The sequence below is a fragment of the Anopheles stephensi genome, chromosome 2 (assembly GCF_013141755.1).
Source record: "Anopheles stephensi strain Indian chromosome 2, UCI_ANSTEP_V1.0, whole genome shotgun sequence".
Lineage (NCBI taxonomy): Eukaryota > Metazoa > Arthropoda > Insecta > Diptera > Culicidae > Anopheles > Anopheles stephensi.
The window spans coordinates 48,471,068-48,488,957 of record NC_050202.1 but is presented as its reverse complement, the minus strand read 5'-3'; the positions used below and the strand labels follow the sequence as shown (position 1 = coordinate 48,488,957).

The window sequence follows — 17,890 nt, the reverse complement described above, 5'->3', positions numbered from 1 at the left end:
TTTATATTCTGCCTTTTTTCATGATTTTATTTGTAACTTATGCGAAACCGTTCTGGACGGGATTCAATTCCCAATTCTGCTACTTTATTTTGCAATAATTTTACATACTTACGTATTCACGATATTAACTATTTTTTGGGAACTGTTGCGGATAAGATCCTATCATTAAATGAATAAAAAAATGATTCTGAGTTCTTTAAACATACTGATTAAAAGTTCAGAGTGGACTGGAAAATGGGACCGAAACACATTACTCAATAAAATCTTTCATCAAATTTAAAATTTAAAAGTAAATTATTTTATACATTTGAACATCTTCTCTGTACTCTTTTCAACGTTAATACGAGTCAGCTCTGATATGATTTTTTGTGTCTTAAAATTTTCAAAAACTAAGCAAAATTAAGAAATTGATGGCGCATTTATCAATTTTAGAAATATTATGCCTAGCAGAAGTTCTAAAAACAGTAGATTTCAAGGTCTTCTGTTCTTGTCTACTACTCTATTAAACATATTAGATACTTATGCCATAAGTAAACATTTAAATAAATTTAACTTCATTCAAAACTTAATTTAAGTTTATTTGAGCACAATAAAAAATATAAAGAGAAATAGAATGACAAAATTATTAAAATTCTACTTAACCGATTGTATACATCAATTGTTCATTTGACTGACGTGAAAATTTTGAACTAAACACAAAAGCTTCTAAGAGTTCATGTTTGCGTTTGGAGCACTGTCAAATCAATTCAAGGAAATAGTTCATAAACATCGACATAACCCTCCGATTGCACTATACCATGGGTCTACCTCCCATCAAAAGGGTTGTTTTCCCATGAGAAATTATGATACAATAAAGTATTGATGACCGCAACCCTGGTAACTGATCAATATATTAAATATAACTAAGCAATAACTCGATACCAGGGGGATGGATGCCGATCTCTTACCGGGTTGTACGAGGTTAAAATGGAATGTCATGAGGTAAGAAATAGAATAGGGTTCTAAAGGGGATCTTGGATAGTAGTACGTCAACATCAATGCAATCAAGAAGTTAAGTACTGATAAAGGAAGGCTGCTATGAAAGGAGATAAAGGAAGTGCTGCAAATGAATAAATTTATAAATGAACTTTAAGAAATGGATTTTAGAGGATAAGGATTACCTCGAGAAACGAACTTAAATTACTGATCAATAAGAGTCTTCACACTCAGGAACACATTGACAGGTGTCATATTCAGTGTCTATCAATATTGTACCATAGCACGAGATCTACCGGTAAGAAAGTACGACGAATACCAAGAATTAATTCTTAACCAAATGAATCTTTATTCCAAGAGAAATAATGTACGCTATTTGAGATCAAATAAATTTGTTGTTTTTCATTTAATTTCACGCTTTCTATAGACTTATATACACGTAGACAAGTTCACCTACTCCTGCACTTTGTGTAATGTTTAGAATTCTGAGTGCATTCTTGTGTGCCTTCTATCAGCATGAAATAATCTAGTGCGTGCTTCAACCTAGCTTCAACCCCGCTCTAGTATCGATCTGGCCGTATCTCCGATGCCATCATTTTCGGCGGTTTATCCAGTCCATCGATGACGGGTGGTAGATTTTTCCCGAGCGAAACGCTCACCACGTCGTTATTGCCCTTGGCAGACGAAGGATTAGTGTCCGGTGTGTCTGCGCTGACCGGTGCCACATCGCTCGTTTTGAACTCCTTGCGGAAATGCATGTAAGCCGACCCGATCGCCCCGAACGTACCGATTATGATCGTTAGCCATTTAACGGTAGCATTAAACTTGAGCCCCCTTTGGGGGGCCGTTTGGTGAAGAGAAAGATTAGTTTTCGAAGCCAAGGTAGAGCGCCTTCGTAATACTTACAGGAACAACTGGTACTTCAGCTGGTTGGTCCAGGTTTTGTTGAGTGATGCACCCTCCTCAGCCCAAAACATTGGTAGAATCACCTCCGGCAGTTGACCGAATACCTCGTGGTCACGGATAGGGCCAAGCTCCATGCTAAACTGCAGTCGTTTGGCAGCTGACACAGGACTTCCGGTAAACTGTAAATCAAGCACCATTAGACATGGGGACAGCGATCCACCAACGATACTTACAAGCTCAAAGTGAATGTACACATCGTGCGCTTCCTTGTTCGGTTCCAGTCCATCTACCGCTTCGATGAGCTTCGGATCGGCACCGTAAAAGTGAGGCTTCGACCCTATAATTGGTCCCCCTAGACACGGTGACAGGTCCATCGTTCCTTTCGGAGGACAATCATCCGGTGCGTCCCGACAGAAGCAATGGTTGTGTGGTTCATTCTACAATAAAACACAACCGTTAATGAGATAGAAGAGCACGGGGCAGCACCAAACTCGCCTTTAGATCACCAAACTCCAGCTCAAAATAACTCATCGGCAGCCCGGCGTACTTCGATTTGTGCACGTAGTGCGCACCAAGGGAGCGACAAATTTCCGGCGACCAGGCCCACAACCGATCCTGCTTGGTAAGAAACGGTGGGAAAATCGTGGAATCGGTACCGATGTACTGATTGCATTCATCCCCATCCCAGATATCCATCTCCGTTTCATCGTTGTAGGAAATCACCCGACCAAGGTCACGAATGTTCTTCACGCCCCGATACACAACCCAACGGCCAGCCTCGGTATGGTTGCGCTGTCGGGAAACGACACAGCATTACTGTATGATGCATTCATTGTTGTCGATGTCCTACTCACCATTCCAAAGAACGAAAATTTGTAGTGTGTCTCGTTGTACGGGATAACAGCACCCTCGGAATCCATGCCGGAGCAAAGCGCTTTCACGGCAAAGTCCTGGCTACTGCAATCGACGAATATGCCATCGAACAGCAGATCCATGATGCGAACCTTCAGGAAAGCGGACTCGAGCGGGTTGAAAATGATGTTGGCACCCTTCTTCACCAGCGGCATCATTGCCTCGCGGTCTCGCTGCACCATTAACAGCACGCCCATTAGCAGTGGATGCGGTACGGTGACGATTTCTTCCCCGGTCAGTGCGGATAGGTCGGGCCGGAATATCCAGGTGTTGCGCAGTGTGAAGGTAAGGGTGTCTTCCTCCACGTTATCCACCGTATCGTACTTTTCCTTCCATTCCCTACAGGAGATGATACAAATATTTGCTATAGTATTTAAAATTGCTTAATCGGTAAAATGAAGAAGTTACTTCACGCAAAGCTACATTTGCATGGCGTCGGTCTCAGATGACGTTCAAAATATGTGCACAGATGCGCCTAAATATAACGCCACGGTAAGGTATCGAATCTAGGCCAAACATTTTCAAGGTTTTCTTTCAAATTTTTTCTACACACCCAGGCTTGCTCGGGCATACGGTCATCCTCGTTGCAAAACGTTCACAGAGCTTTCTGTAGTTGCAGTATGGGTTAAACCGTTCCATAGACCTTGGTGGTTAAAAAATAGAGTCAAGCCGAGCGTGTGTTTGTACAGTTGATAGCGTGATTTTGCAGAGTGTCCTAGCTATAAATGTTCATTTTGCGGACGCATCTTTTAAGCGTTTTATCACTTGCAAGTGCAACAACGATGGGGGTGACTGTGAAAATTTTTGTGTTGCTAAATTTGTTGTCGGTTGGTTTATCCTACACAGGGTACCAACCAACGAGTCCTACACCAGTAGATGGAACTGACCCTGCAACGGATCCTACACCAGTAGATGAAACAGGAACGGACCCTACACCAGTAGACAGCACTGGCCCTGCAACGGATCCTACACCAGTAGATGGAACTGACCCTGCAACGGATCCTACACCAGTAAATGAAACTGGAACGGATCCCACACCAGTAGATGAAACAGGAACGGATCCTACACCAGTAGATGGAACTGACCCTGCAACGGATCCTACATCAGTAGATGGAACTGACCCTGCAACGGATCCTACACCAGTAGATGAAACAGGAACGGACCCTACACCAGTAGACAGCACTGACCCTGCAACGGATCCTACACCAGTAGATGGAACTGACCCTGCAACGGAACCTACACCAATAGATGGAACTAACCCTGCAACGGAACCTACACCAGTAGATGGAACTGACCCTGCAACGGATCCTACACCAGTAGATGAAACAGGAACGGATCCTACACCAGTAGATGAAACAGGAACGGATCCTACACCAGTAGATGAAACTAACCCTGCAACGGATCCTACACCAGTAGATGAAACAGGAACGGACCCTACACCAGTAGACAGCACTGACCCTGCAACGGATCCTACACCAGTAGATGGAACTGACCCTGCAACGGAACCTACACCAGTAGATGGAACTGACCCTGCAACGGATCCTACACCAGTAGATGGAACTGACCCTGCAACGGATCCTACACCAGTAGATGAAACAGGAACGGATCCTACACCAGAAGATGAAACAGGAACGGATCCTACACCAGTAGATGAAACTAACCCTGCAACGGAACCTACACCAGTAGATGGAACTGACCCTGCAACGGAACCTACACCAGTAGATGGAACTAACCCTGCAACGGAACCTACACCAGTAGATGGAACTGACCCTGCAACGGATCCTACACCAGTAGATGAAACAGGAACGGATCCTACACCAGAAGATGAAACAGGAACGGATCCTACACCAGTAGATGAAACTAACCCTGCAACGGATCCTACACCAGTAGATGAAACAGGAACGGACCCTACACCAGTAGACAGCACTGGCCCTGCAACGGATCCTACACCAGTAGATGGAACTGACCCTGCAACGGATCCTACACCAGTAAATGAAACTGGAACGGATCCCACACCAGTAGATGAAACAGGAACGGATCCTACACCAGTAGATGGAACTAACCCTGCAACGGAACCTACACCAGTAGATGGAACTGACCCTGCAACGGATCCTACACCAGTAGATGAAACAGGAACGGATCCTACACCAGAAGATGAAACAGGAACGGATCCTACACCAGTAGATGAAACTAACCCTGCAACGGATCCTACACCAGTAGATGAAACAGGAACGGACCCTACACCAGTAGACAGCACTGACCCTGCAACGGATCCTACACCAGTAGATGGAACTGACCCTGCAACGGAACCTACACCAGTAGATGGAACTGACCCTGCAACGGATCCTACACCAGTAGATGGAACTGACCCTGCAACGGATCCTACACCAGTAGATGAAACAGGAACGGATCCTACACCAGTAGATGAAACTAACCCTGCAACGGATCCCACACCAGTAGATGGAACAGGAACGGATCCTACACCAGTGGATAGCACTGACCCTGCAACGGACTCTACGCCAGTAGATAGCACTGACCTGGCAACGGACCCTACACCAGTAGATAGCACTACCCTGGCAACGGATCCTACACCAGTTGATACAACATCCGATACTTCAGAACCCACATCTGAAAATCCTGATACAACTGTAATCGATACGACTACGAACACTGTTGCCCCGGAAACAGATCCTACTTCTCCAAATCCCGACACAACTCCAAACGAGATTACGGTTGTTGAGACAGAGCCTACCTTCCCAAGTTCTCAATCCACTGTTGGTGAAACTACAACAAGTACCACTACGACTGAAACCGATGCCACTTCGCCTGAGACTATGATTGTTGAGACTGAGTCTACTTCCTCAAATCCAGAATCTACCGTAGGCGAAACTACAACAAGTAGCTCTGCTACTGAAACTGATGCTTCTTCATCAAGTCCGGATACAACCACAGAGGCAACAACAGCTTCTCATACTGACCCAACCGTCACGAATCCTGAATCCACTGTAGGCGACACTACATCAAGTATTTCTACCTCTGGAACCGATCCAACAACCTCTGATCCGAGCACAACTGTAACCGAGTCAACGATTTCTCATACTGACCCTACCGTCACGAATTCTGAATCAACTGTAGGTGACATTAGTACCTCCGATGCTACTTCTCCAAGTCCGGAGACAACGAGTCCAGCCACAACAACGATTGTTGAGACAGAGTCTACCTCCACGAGTCCTGAAACCACTGTGGTCGAAACTGCTACAACTAGCTCTGGTCCAATAACCGAAGCTACTTCACCAACAGCAGTTGAGACAGAGTCTACCTCCACGAGTCCTGAATCTACTGTGGGTGACACTACTACCAGTACCTCTACTCCTATAACTGGTGCTACTTCTCCAAATCCGGAGACAACGAGTCCACCCACAACAACGAGTTTTGAGACAGAGTCTACCTCCATGAGTCCTGAATCCACTGTGGGTGATAGTACTATCAGCACATCTGCTCCTATAACCGATGCTACTGCCCCGAATTCTGAACCAGCGATAACCGAAACAACTACAACCTCTGCTCCTGGAACGGATTCTACTTCTTCTAATCCTGAGACGACACCAGTCGAAAGTACAATTGCTCAACCAGAGTCTAGTTCGGCGAATCCTGAATCTACTGTTACCGATACTACTACAACTACTCAGACTATTCCTATCTCCACGAGTCCTGAATCCACTTCAGGTGAACCTGCTACAACCAGCTCTGGCCCTGTAACCGATAATACCTCTACAACAGCAGTTGAGGCAGAGCGTACCGCCACGATTTCTGAATCCACCGATGACGACACTACTGCCAGTACCTCTATTCCCATAACCGATACTTCTTCTCCAAATCCGGACACAACTCCGGCAGAAACTACCTTTACAGAGACGACATCCACCTCGACGAACCCTAATACAACCGAAACTGCTTCGGTGGTTGTAACTACTTCTCCTACACCTATACCAGGAGGAACTATGACCGCATCTACAGTACCTGCTAATTCTTCATCGTCTCCAGCACCAGTAACCACTAGATCTGCGCCATCAACTACAACCGAAAGCAGCACGACGACCAAACCCCGATGCATACCAAGTAATTATTTTGCTTTTCGAATGGTTTCATTAGTTCTTGGCAAATCATTGTCTAACGCTGTTCTGTTTTGTTCCTTTCAGAAATGTGTGGTAAAAACGAAGTGTTCCTGTGTTGCGGCTTGTGCAGCTACAACACGTGCCGTGGATGGGTCGGTTGCCTCGACGATCGGTGTGTGCAAGGATGCTTCTGCATGATAGGCTATGTTCGTGCTCACCCGAACGGACCTTGCATTAGGCACCAAAGTTGTCCCAAGCAACAGTTCCCATCAGTCATCCGGGAGTAATGCTTCTGACGTATAAATATTTATTAATTTTAATAGAAGTTTTAACAATGGCTGTCAAAAGTAAGAATGATTTTGAAGAGAAAAACATATTTGAGCTAGTAATTGTTACGAAAAACAGCACAGTAACAGTCACGGGAGAGAAAACATGTTCGACACCTTTGTTCGTGAGTTCGCTGCTACCATCAACCTAGAGATTGATGTTCATTTATTGCCTCATCGCCTCAAGCCAATCTGGGCTCTTTTCAATAACTTCAGTCAACTGATTTTATGCATTCTTCTTGTTCTTCTTCTTCCTTGGCTTCCTTCCCTACAACATCGAAAGGTCTTTGTGACATTGGTGGTTTTCTGTGGGAAAATATCTTATCACTTCTTGAGAGAGATGAAAACTTGTGGGAAGATAGATATCGTCCACCTCAATATATGGTAAAGTAACTACGAAATGCTGCAGAATTGCGGAAAACCCAATTGTATCATCTAGTAGAGTTTTTCGTTGCAATGCTTACATTCAGGATCAACTGTCCGACTATCTCAAAGTCTATATAGGACAGAGGTCGACGAATCCCATACAAACTGACAGAAAGCTGTGGGAACGTTCTGGAAGTTTAGGTAGAAAATGTTTACTGTTTTTTTAGCTGATGCTGCTGTTGGTACCGGATCCTTGAGCACCTCCAGCTGCTAGTGTGTGAAATTTTGATGATCCTTGAAGTCTTGTTAAGACTTTTTGAGATAAAATTTATCGTAATATTATTTATCGGGGATTCTAATTGTGCGATGCAGCTGCTTCTGTTGTTTCGATCTAAACGTAAAAAATCGGGTGCAAGATGCCGGACATGACATTTGCTAAGATTCGACCTCTATCCTATATAGACTTTGGACTATCTGTTCAAACTGTCAAGAATTCTCTGGACAAGATCAATATCGCTATCCCATAGATCATAGCTGATTGTCACCAGCTGTCGACCATTAAGTACGTTGTCTTTTGAAGGAACTCTCAGCTGATTTGAACAGCGATCTATGGAATTATTGGGAAAGTCTCTTTTGAAGGACTATACTCAATCTTTCTTTAACCAAAGAGGACTAACAAAATCCTCCCAAACAAGGATGGACATATGTTAGTAGGATCGTACAGATCTTCACCAAGCGGCTAATGTTGAAGAAGATGAATGGCAGCTCCTCTCCTAGCATCTCTTCATTGATTTCAAAGCCACATATAACAGCATAGCCAGGGTAAAACTATACGACGCAATGAGCTCTTATGGAGATTCGTTCAAGCTTACCAGGCATGTCAGAATGACAATGACCAACATCACATGCCAGGATAAAACTCTCATGGCCCTTTGCTACCACCAAGGTCCTGCACCAGGGAGATGGGCTCACCTGTCTCCTTTTCAATCTGGCGCTAGAGAGAACCATCCGTGACCTGTCATACTACAGCCTGAGGAAACTTCTCCACACAAAATAAATGTTACAACGGATAGTCCCAGTACGCCTCTGAGACATGAACTCTGTCCAAAACTGATGAAACCCTCTTAGCCGTGTTCGGAAGGAAGATGACCAAGCCCCCCAAGGCACTCACTACCGTTATAACACTTTGGAAATTCCTAAAGACAAGCGCTCTCACTTATCACACTTACAGCTGTTGTTATGAAACTGTCTGGAAGCGATTCTGGAACAAAACAGTCCCAAGTTCTTGAGTGCAACCCGAACCGAGCTAATAAAAAAACACACTTCTTCATCTGGTGAATCTGGTGAATCTGGTGCTGATGTGCAAAAACATTTCTCGCTGCTGGGTTTGTACAGGTGGAAGCCTGCGATCTAGAACATTATCGGCCGATACCATATAACGGACGTGCAAAATCCGTTCCCATTTGTCATACGTATTTTGACGATCTGCCAACCGTTTAGCTCCGTATCCACCGTACAACTTTGAAGTGATGAAGTGTTTGGTAGTGTTACTGTTGGCTTGTGTGGCCGTGTGTTGCGCGCAGAAGTTTATTCCCAACAATAACGTTCTGACCTGTTTCCAGCATAGTACGTACGGACCGCATGACAGATGGACTTTGAGTTGTTAACTTAAAAAGTGCCCTTTTCTCTTCGCAGTGGAATGTGGTAAAAATGAAGTCTATCGGTGCTGTGGCATGTGTTTCGAGCAGACGTGTACGGACCAATCGAGGGACAAGGAATGTCAGCACCGGTGTTACAAGGGATGCTACTGCCAGAATGACTACACACGCAAACGGGAGGGCGGTTTCTGCGTTCCGGACAAGGAATGCCGATCGGTGGTTAGTGGTTAGGCGGGTCGATGCATCAGAGAACCGGAATTCGCCATTCGATTGCAGTACAATAAATGAAGTTGGTGGATAATAAACTTTAGCATGTAAAATAATGTTCTACAAAGTAGAATACTAGTAATTGAACAACTAGTTTCCAGCTTCTTTTATTTTGATTCCTGATTGAATCCCGGATAAGTCATCGTAAAGTCCTGGTGGGATATCAAGGTTTCCACGTTACAAACTTATAACCTGTGTCTTACTCTCTGTCTATTTCTACAATGTTTCGCATGGATTGATAATTATATTAGATCTCTAGGCGATGACGTTTATTGATCACGGTGCTACTGTGTCATTCGAGAATCAAATTCATTATTTAACCGCTGCTTGTACAGTGTTTAAATATCTAGAACTACTAGTTGACCTGTATCTAGTAGGAATAGTTGAAAACACGCAAAAACAAGCAAAACGCTGCTCACTAAAACCAGCTCTTCAATTTGATGGGCTAGGTATGCTTAAGCATTGAATCCCATTTTATCGCATTTTTTCGTCCGAAAGCTTTTGCCAATGTTATGGCAATGTTTACTCAATATTTATTTGACTGGCGTCTGTATTTTTCCTCTGCCATAAGTGTTTGCTATTCGCAACGAGCAGCTGTGTGTCTGCGTTCGGCGAGCAGTATTTTTCAATTCGTAGTCGAGAATGGCACCAGCGAGATATCAACCAGAATATTCTTCTACCCACGGGTAATACTTGGGTTTGGATTTCTTAAGGAGCTTTATACTTTAAGTCCTCATGATCTGTTTCGAAAGTAGCCCGAAAGGCTTCAATGTTGATTCTAACTTTTGGGGTTTCTGTTGCTCTAAAACACCCGGAGGTTCAAGACTGCCATTTTTTGGTACATTTAACTTCATTTACTCGCATTTCAAAGCTAGCCAATATATCATTGTTCAAACCATAAGTTATCTGCACATCTGCGTTCAGTACAACAGTGTTTTAAGACTGTCTTATAAACGGTTCAAAATAACACTCTTGCACATGTTTGAGGTGGTTCATCCTTTAAGATCGATTTCTACGACATAGTAGTATGGCTGATAAGCTTCGTAATGCATTGGAGCACGTGTCCATAAGCTCGCAACAAACTATTTTTTGACATATTTTAGCTATCGACATGTATCCTGCGACAACGAGAACACGAGCTTTAACTGATTCTCTGCGTTGTTCACGACAGCTGAACAATCCAACTCCAAGTCTCACAAGTCTGATAATTTCCATGACTCTATGTGAGCTTGAGTATCTTGAACCAGTGGCGGAACAAGGACCTTGAAGACCCTGAACGGGTTGGCAGTTGGGGCCCTCTAATTGTTATATGTTTGTGAGTAGGACCAACAGAATTTCCCTGGCCGGTGAGGCACCCCTAATCGATGAGGCTTCGAGCGGCTGCTCCTTCCGCTAATAGGTTGATGCGCCTCTGTCTTGAGCCATAACTCCACTAAATCGTACGATATCTCCCAAGTATTTTTGCTGAGTAATGTTTTTTCCTATTCTGAAAACAAAACATAAAACCAATATCTATAGACCTGAACACTAAAGCCATCCAATGTTTGAGGTAATTCTATTGACAGAATAAGTAATCTTGGACAGCTGAGGGTTATCTGAGGTAATCTCAATAACAGATATAGACGAGCACCAGCACTAACAGACAAACACAAGTGCGCACAACTGACACTGAATTGAACACAAAACCACCAAAAGATATCACCAAACGTATCAACAATGAACCACCAACCTTCGACCTAAAATGACCAATACTTTGTCCGTCAAATAATTCTATTCTCGTTTTCGATACCGAAACTTCATCTTCGCACAAACCTCATCCCGCGAACTACATATGTGTTAGTGTCACCTTTTTTCGATGCAGCCCGATGATACACAAAAAAACCCATCTGAACCAAACAACAATAATGGTTTTGTTAGGCAGATAAGCTGCTTCCTTCTCTGCAGCAGGAAACCAGCTGTACAAATTGACACAGCAGGACGAACCTTTTGTTGCGTACCATTGCAAACGCATAAACAGCCATAAAATATCGTTACCCAATTTGCGAGACATTCAGAATTGTTCCATCCACTATCCACCAACATGGCGTGTGTTTGGAAAATTATACTAGCATTCGGGCTAATTGCTTGCACTGTTGCATCAGCTCTAAGCGTGTTGCCTTTACCCGTATTTTCGCCCTGGTGCATTTCAGCTGGTTCCAAAAATGGTAAGCTAGGTATTAGCCTCTTAATATTTCTTCACATTTGTCAAATGTAATACCATTTTTTGTTTTTTTGGCACATGCTCCAGCCGCTGACATTAGAGCACCTCGCTGCGGCCGGAATGAGGTTTATTCGTGCTGTGGCTCCTGCGTACAGAAGAGTTGCGCTACCCTGAATCAAAACTTGTACTGTTTAATCTGTGCTGCGGGCTGCTTTTGCCGGGATGGCTATGTGCGAAAAGTTCCCAGAGGAATCTGTGTCCCGCGGTCCAGTTGTTTGACCGCAGAGCTACAATAAATAGCTACTATCTTCGAATGGAGTTTTCGATAAATCCTTGACACAAATTTTAAATCTTATTCACCATACTTACTCAAAGTAAAGAGGTCCAATATCCTTGACGCGCGGTTTCCCGCCACGCATTACTTCGTCCGGATTCGTCACGTTGAAGAGGTGTAGCCTAAAATCCAGCGGGAAGGGAATCTTCTCAAACATGTCACGTATCTGGGTGCCCGGTTTGAGCAAAACGTTCTGCAAATACATACAAGCAATGCACAATATCCACTCAAAGTCTATTAGCTCCTTGCGTAGAAAGACACAAAAACGGCTCCCCAACCAGCTCATCAAGCATACCTGTTTGATCATGAAGCGTAAAATGGCGGGAAATATTCCATAGCTAAACACCATGCCACACACCAGCACCACCACACAGATCAGTCCAATTTTCTTAAAGTTCTTTTGCTTCAGATCCATCTTTTCTAGCACAATCATTTCGCTTGTAATACTCTAATGAGACGAGGATCAAATAAATTTGAACAATCAAAAATTGATAAGCGAACACCCGACCGATAATTAAAGCAGTTAACTTTTTTATCACATTTTCTTAAAGCGATAACAATCATCCATAAAGTTCACAAATAGCTTAGACGATTGAGTTCTGGTGCTCTGTCTCTTACTAGCAGATCTCCGGTACGATACAATCAAACACCAAACGTCGACTGAGTGACGGAGCTAACGGCAGGTTCGTCGATAGTTGCTAGCACTTGTTGGAGGTCACTTCAAAGATTCAAGTTCGCTCTGATGTGCAACATTCTGTTTTCCATTATCATCATCGAACGTATCATTGTGGCGGAAAGAAAGAAAACGGCGGGAAAATAGGGAAATACGCGTGTGTCAGAAGGCTGTGAGGTGGTAATCGTCCAGTGTATGACGTCTGGCTGGGATATTGTAAGGTCTTCTCTATGAAGCACCATACAATGCCGACCTTGCAGTCGGCAAAAAAAAACTGCAAAAACAGCTTAACAAAAAAAAGAGCCTCTCGAAGACATCATTTTAAACCTGTGGTAGTAATATTATTGACAGCGCCATACGCGGCACACCAATTGCCGCCCATCCGGCAAGATGTCCTTATACACGTTCCGCCTGCTAACACTTGCTATCCTATTTTGAGAAAATGCAAATGTGCTATTGATCGGCGTGGGAAGGACGTCCGCTCTTTCTATTCTCAATTGGCCCCCCGGGAACACACGGCTAAACGTGAACCCGCTAGCTGGCCTTAGTGTAAATGATGGCATAAATAATGTTAATTGTAAGTAATTAGATGAGAATGTTCCGTCCGTCCTATGAGGTGCTTTAAGCTGAGGACCCACAACAATCGAGGCGTTTGTTAGTCGTGAATTACCGTGATGCGAACTGTATTTTATGGTTGCAAAAATATTATCCTTAAAAGACACAGGTTTAAATTAAACAATTCTCCGCCAGCTTTCCGATCGATAACTCATCAACCAGTTCGATGGATGGTCTCGCCAGACAATAAATTATAATGTCCAAAGGAAAGCAAAAAAAAAATCGGTTTAAATGAAATAAAAACAGCGCCACTACATAACTGTGCTTTCCATCAATCACGCGAGATTTAGCCATTGTCAGTCATTTCTAGGAATTTCTATCAATTGCAGCAACTTTAGCATCCGCCGATACACGTTCCGATACATATTGAACGATGGGCCGCTAAATTACAAACCAGTTGTTTCAGTTTTTTTCCCATTTACTCCCACTCCCACCGGCCCGATTGCCTTGCCGTCCGTTGGCTTTCCACCTGCTCATCAATGCATGATGAGCACCGTACCGTGACAATGGCAATCACTCCCGTAGCAGAGTGGGCGGATTTAGATGTTAAGGTGAAAAATAATTGTACCACTTGCAGTACGAGCCCGTCCGGTACTGCTGCCTCAGGGGGAGTTTCTGAACGATCATACCGATGGAAAGTCTCGTCCGTTGTTTATGGTGCGTTTTATTTTTTTATTGACGCTAGGTAAATCATTTTCCAGAACGTTGGTTGGAATGGACACGATTGACCATGTGCCAGGAGTCCGAGACTGAACTTTAAAGCCCTTGGATATCTAGGACTTGCCTTATGAAGGAAAAAAAGGAATCCTACGAGAACTCATGCACGGGAGAATGGTCCAATGCTTGTGGGGCAGGAAATCACCGAAACACATTTGCCATAAGATCTGGTCCATAGCCGACCCTTATTACAGATGCATCCATCTCTGCACGGCGAAGGACACAAGGTACTCTTGCATATGAAGCAGCACGATGCCTCGAAGCATTTGCAGCACGGATAGTGTTCGTTTGGAAAGTGGAAGAGTTACAAATATAACAAACCCAATGCTCATGAGTTGAATTATATCCCCACAGACGGTGCCACATCGTGCGGGCTCGGAGGATCTTGTCCGTGTACTTCCTTAAGAACAACAGCCACCACCAACAGAAGGAATGCAATTTGGATCTTCATGTTAATGTTTCTCCCTGCAACAGTAATAGCGTGTTGCCATACGCAGCAACACACAAGCTGTAGGTTCCAGTTGGATAAACAAACCTGGCCAAAGCTTAGCTTGTGCTGTTGATCTTCATCGACAGACAAGGTCATGAACGAGGTATTATAGAACGAGGCGAAAACATTTAAGCGGAAGTTTTAAACCTCCGAACTTCAAAGCATGGACCATGTGCATATGGTGTACAGAGAGAGACTATAGAGAGTAAATAAACATTATGTCAAATGTGTTGCACGTGCCCCGCCGAGCAATCGTGGAAGGCGAGACAAACAGTAGTGCGGAGATCCAGATTGATTACGTACTGCTACTGGTTTGTGGATTCTGTCACATGATTCATACTATTTATATTTCAGATTACAACAGGTCTCTTGCGAGTTGTCCTGTTCTGTTAAGGCACCCGATCGGACGAACATAGAACAGTGCATAGCAGTACAGTGACTGCAGAATATAGCTCCCCTGGACTGATCTGAAAGAATATCTTCGTCGGGAATCGATATCACACGCAGAATATGGCAATTCTATTTTTGAATAGAAATTAAACCGTGGGAATTTTACAACAGATGTATCGTTACGGTCCCGGCCGCAGTGTGACTTACTGTGTGCAAATAATTAAAACATTCATACAGGACTGACGACCTTCGAAAGGAGTCTAGGTACAAGAACAGCGGACAGCTGTACTGAGCAAAACATTCTCGAATGAATATGTGATTTGCTCCAAACCTGTTGGAAGTTATAGAAGTCTCGATTGCTGCCTATAAGATCATGTCCCGAATACTCCTCTGCAGTTGGAGGAAAATCAATCACCTACCAACATTTACCTCTATGACAAATCCTCCAGAAATTCATGGAGAACCAGATCCATGGTGTCGGAATCATTCGAACCTCATCGGGGACTAAGGCAAGGGGACGAACTTTTCTGTTTGCTATTAAATTTCGTTTTGGATGGAGTCATGAAAAGGCCCATTGGATTGGAATGAGGACCTACGTACTCTGGCCGTGAGAGAGGAGTGACACGGTAGAGGAGTTAAGCTACCTTTTTATGATTGTATCATCGGATAACATCGCAAATAGCAAAATCCGAAGACGGCATTTGCATTAGGCAAGAAAATCGTGCCTAATATGAGCTCAATAACACGGTCGGATGACCGATACTTACATTTTTACACGTCTTTACACTACAGGACCGGTGATCAAATCCCATCGCCTCGCGGTACGTGAGAGTGATTATCCAGCTACAGATAAAATGAGCCATCCGAATAACATCCAGCAGTCCTCTACGAGCCTACGAGTCTTTGTCTATACTTACAGAGGACCTAGGACTTCCGTCGGCGGTATGTGCGAGCAGGGTGAGTGAAGAAGGAGAATGAACCATGAGCTAGCTGAGCTGTTTGGCGGGCCTGATATCCTAACGATGGTCAAAGCTGCAAGTTTTCAAACTGTTTAAATGACTTTTCGAGTGACTTACACGGCTGTCATGCAGCGCAAATGAGCCAGTAAGTATTAATTTAGTTGCAACTAAAAACCGAACCGGCATTTTTTATTGGTAGCTCACCGAGAGATGCAGATTTCCGCTATTAAAAGAGTTTAGAGTGGAATCGGACCGATCGTCGCTAGAGAGATATCTAATCTTGGGCAGGATCTTGTCGGGATACACCTTCCGTTGGGAGTGACGCGTACGTATCCATTTAAACAGACACATCCTCTTCCATAGCATTGCCCAAAACATCTCGCCAACAGGTTTCTGGGGCGACACGTCCTTTCGAAGCATGGTTTGCAGCATGTGAAGCGTTCGTTAACTGGACATCTGGGTGCTAAGGAGAGATGAAACTTAATCAATATTAGCCATATCATCGAACAGCATACGAATAATCACTTACGTGGCCTAATCCAGGCCAAACAAGGCTCGACCGGTAAAATCTGTCCTTGCACTTCATGAAGCACAACAACAACGCCGACCAACAGAAGCAATGCGGTATGGATCTTCATCGTAAATATCCCAGAAGTCAGTAACGGTGGCATGTCTTATATGAAGCAAGTCAAACTGATTTTTGCCACATTTGTACAAACAACTGTTGCCCAGTGTCACGGTAGAAAGCACGGTAGAAAAGGGCAAAACGGAAAGCAATACGAAAGACACAAGTAGGGAAGTGAAGAATCCAGATCCAGAAACAGCCAATGCTAGGTAAAACAGAAATGTTGTCTGCTTCCAAGAATTTGCAAACAAGCTTGTTGCAAACAGAAAAAAACGGTATCAGTGTTCATAACGAGTGTCATGATCGTGATCGAAACATTCCGGATGTATGTAAGCAATGGGTCATAACAACCTAGAAATCCACTAGAGAACTTTCAGGAATGTAGGTGCGAACCACGTGAACTTTCGCTGGATAGATTCTAGACTGAAGAATGGATGCATCAAGGATCGGAAAGTCACTTACTGATTGGACTAGAGAACAGTAGAGCATTTTAGGCGACGTCGGACCACCTTTATCCCGAACCAGATGCTTCAAGTGGCGATGAGCTCCAGCTGGCCATGGATACTTGACTTGTCAGTAAGGAGCACTCTGAGGTCTCGGCCACAGAGTATTCGCGGGAGGGCAAGCTTACTGGAAACGTTGAAATTATAAAAACCTTAACTTAGGAGCGGACCTCTCACGATGACTCACTCACGATTAAATTTGTTTATTGTCAACCAACTAACCATTTATGCGCAACACAGCTTGTTGCAAAAATCATACATTTGGTGGCATTATCAGCAAAAGTCCGCATGCTTTCATTGGAACGCACTTTCCTTTGGTAGTGGCGCGTATGTAACCGTTTCTACAGATGCATCCCCCCGTGCACGGAGCAACACATTTCACAGCTATGGTGCTTGTGCGGCACGTCCTCTCTAAGCAAGTTTTGCAGCATGTGTAACGTTCATTAATTGGACATATGGGTTCTATAAAGAGACCGTATAAAGTTACACCCGATAGGATAGGAATAGGTAAGTGAACAACATACGTGGCTTCATCCAGGTTAAACATGGCTCATAAGGTAAAATTTGTGCTTGTGCTTCTTGAAGTACAACAGCTGCCACCAACAGAAGCAATGCGATATGGATCTTCATCGTGATGCACCAAAAATTTTGGCTCGGCAATACTAAATGTTTGCTACTGCTGTAACAGCGGTCCTGTTTTATACGACACAATTCGACACCTTGCGATGCCAATTGCGCAAACAATCTGAGCACATGTCGATCTACAGACTAAGTCGTATGAAGTGATAGGAAAGGTACGGAAAAAAACATAACGCAGTTGTAAGAAGCTCAGATTTTCTTAATTTAGAATTGAATTTAC

The 17,890-nt window shown here is 43.9% G+C and overlaps 2 protein-coding genes and 1 long non-coding RNA gene across 4 annotated transcripts; 2 read left to right on the top strand and 1 right to left on the bottom strand.

Annotated features, from left to right (window-relative positions):
* Positions 1-1,306: 1,306 nt before the first annotated feature.
* LOC118508330 (sensory neuron membrane protein 1) lies at positions 1,307-12,701 on the bottom strand. Of its 2 annotated transcripts, XM_036048000.1 has the most exons (7): positions 12,355-12,701; positions 12,095-12,252; positions 2,736-3,132; positions 2,377-2,673; positions 2,115-2,318; positions 1,882-2,060; positions 1,307-1,809 (listed from the first exon to the last, which is right to left on the bottom strand). In XM_036048000.1, the coding sequence occupies exons 1-7, from the start codon at positions 12,490-12,492 to the stop codon at positions 1,536-1,538; spliced, it is 1,647 nt and encodes a 548-aa protein (XP_035903893.1). In that variant the 5' UTR covers positions 12,493-12,701; the 3' UTR covers positions 1,307-1,535. The 2 variants fall into 2 exon arrangements, with proteins under 2 accessions (XP_035903893.1, XP_035903892.1); XM_036047999.1 differs by having other exon boundaries at positions 1,882-2,318.
* Positions 6,609-7,196, top strand: LOC118508331 (chymotrypsin-elastase inhibitor ixodidin-like). The gene is made up of 2 exons (XM_036048001.1): positions 6,609-6,912; positions 6,993-7,196. The coding sequence occupies exons 1-2, from the start codon at positions 6,795-6,797 to the stop codon at positions 7,193-7,195; spliced, it is 321 nt and encodes a 106-aa protein (XP_035903894.1). The 5' UTR covers positions 6,609-6,794; the 3' UTR covers position 7,196.
* LOC118508333 lies at positions 11,583-12,043 on the top strand. Its single transcript, XR_004905784.1, has 2 exons — positions 11,583-11,729; positions 11,813-12,043. It is a non-coding gene; the product is annotated as an uncharacterized LOC118508333 (long non-coding RNA).
* Positions 12,702-17,890: the final 5,189 nt, after the last annotated feature.

Excerpts from the sequence above, each read along its gene's own strand:
- LOC118508331 (XM_036048001.1), top strand. The coding sequence starts at position 6,795 with ATGACCGCATCTACAGTACCTGCTAATTCTTCATCGTCTCCAGCACCA. Across the intron at positions 6,913-6,992 it reads CAAACCCCGATGCATACCAA|AAATGTGTGGTAAAAACGAA; the intron begins GTAATTATTTTG and ends TGTTCCTTTCAG.
- LOC118508330 (XM_036047999.1), bottom strand. The coding sequence starts at position 12,492 with ATGATTGTGCTAGAAAAGATGGATCTGAAGCAAAAGAACTTTAAGAAA. Across the intron at positions 3,133-12,094 it reads ATTGGACCTCTTTACTTTGA|GGAATGGAAGGAAAAGTACG; the intron begins GTAAGTATGGTG and ends CATCTCCTGTAG. Across the intron at positions 2,674-2,735 it reads AATTTTCGTTCTTTGGAATG|CGCAACCATACCGAGGCTGG; the intron begins GTGAGTAGGACA and ends GTTTCCCGACAG.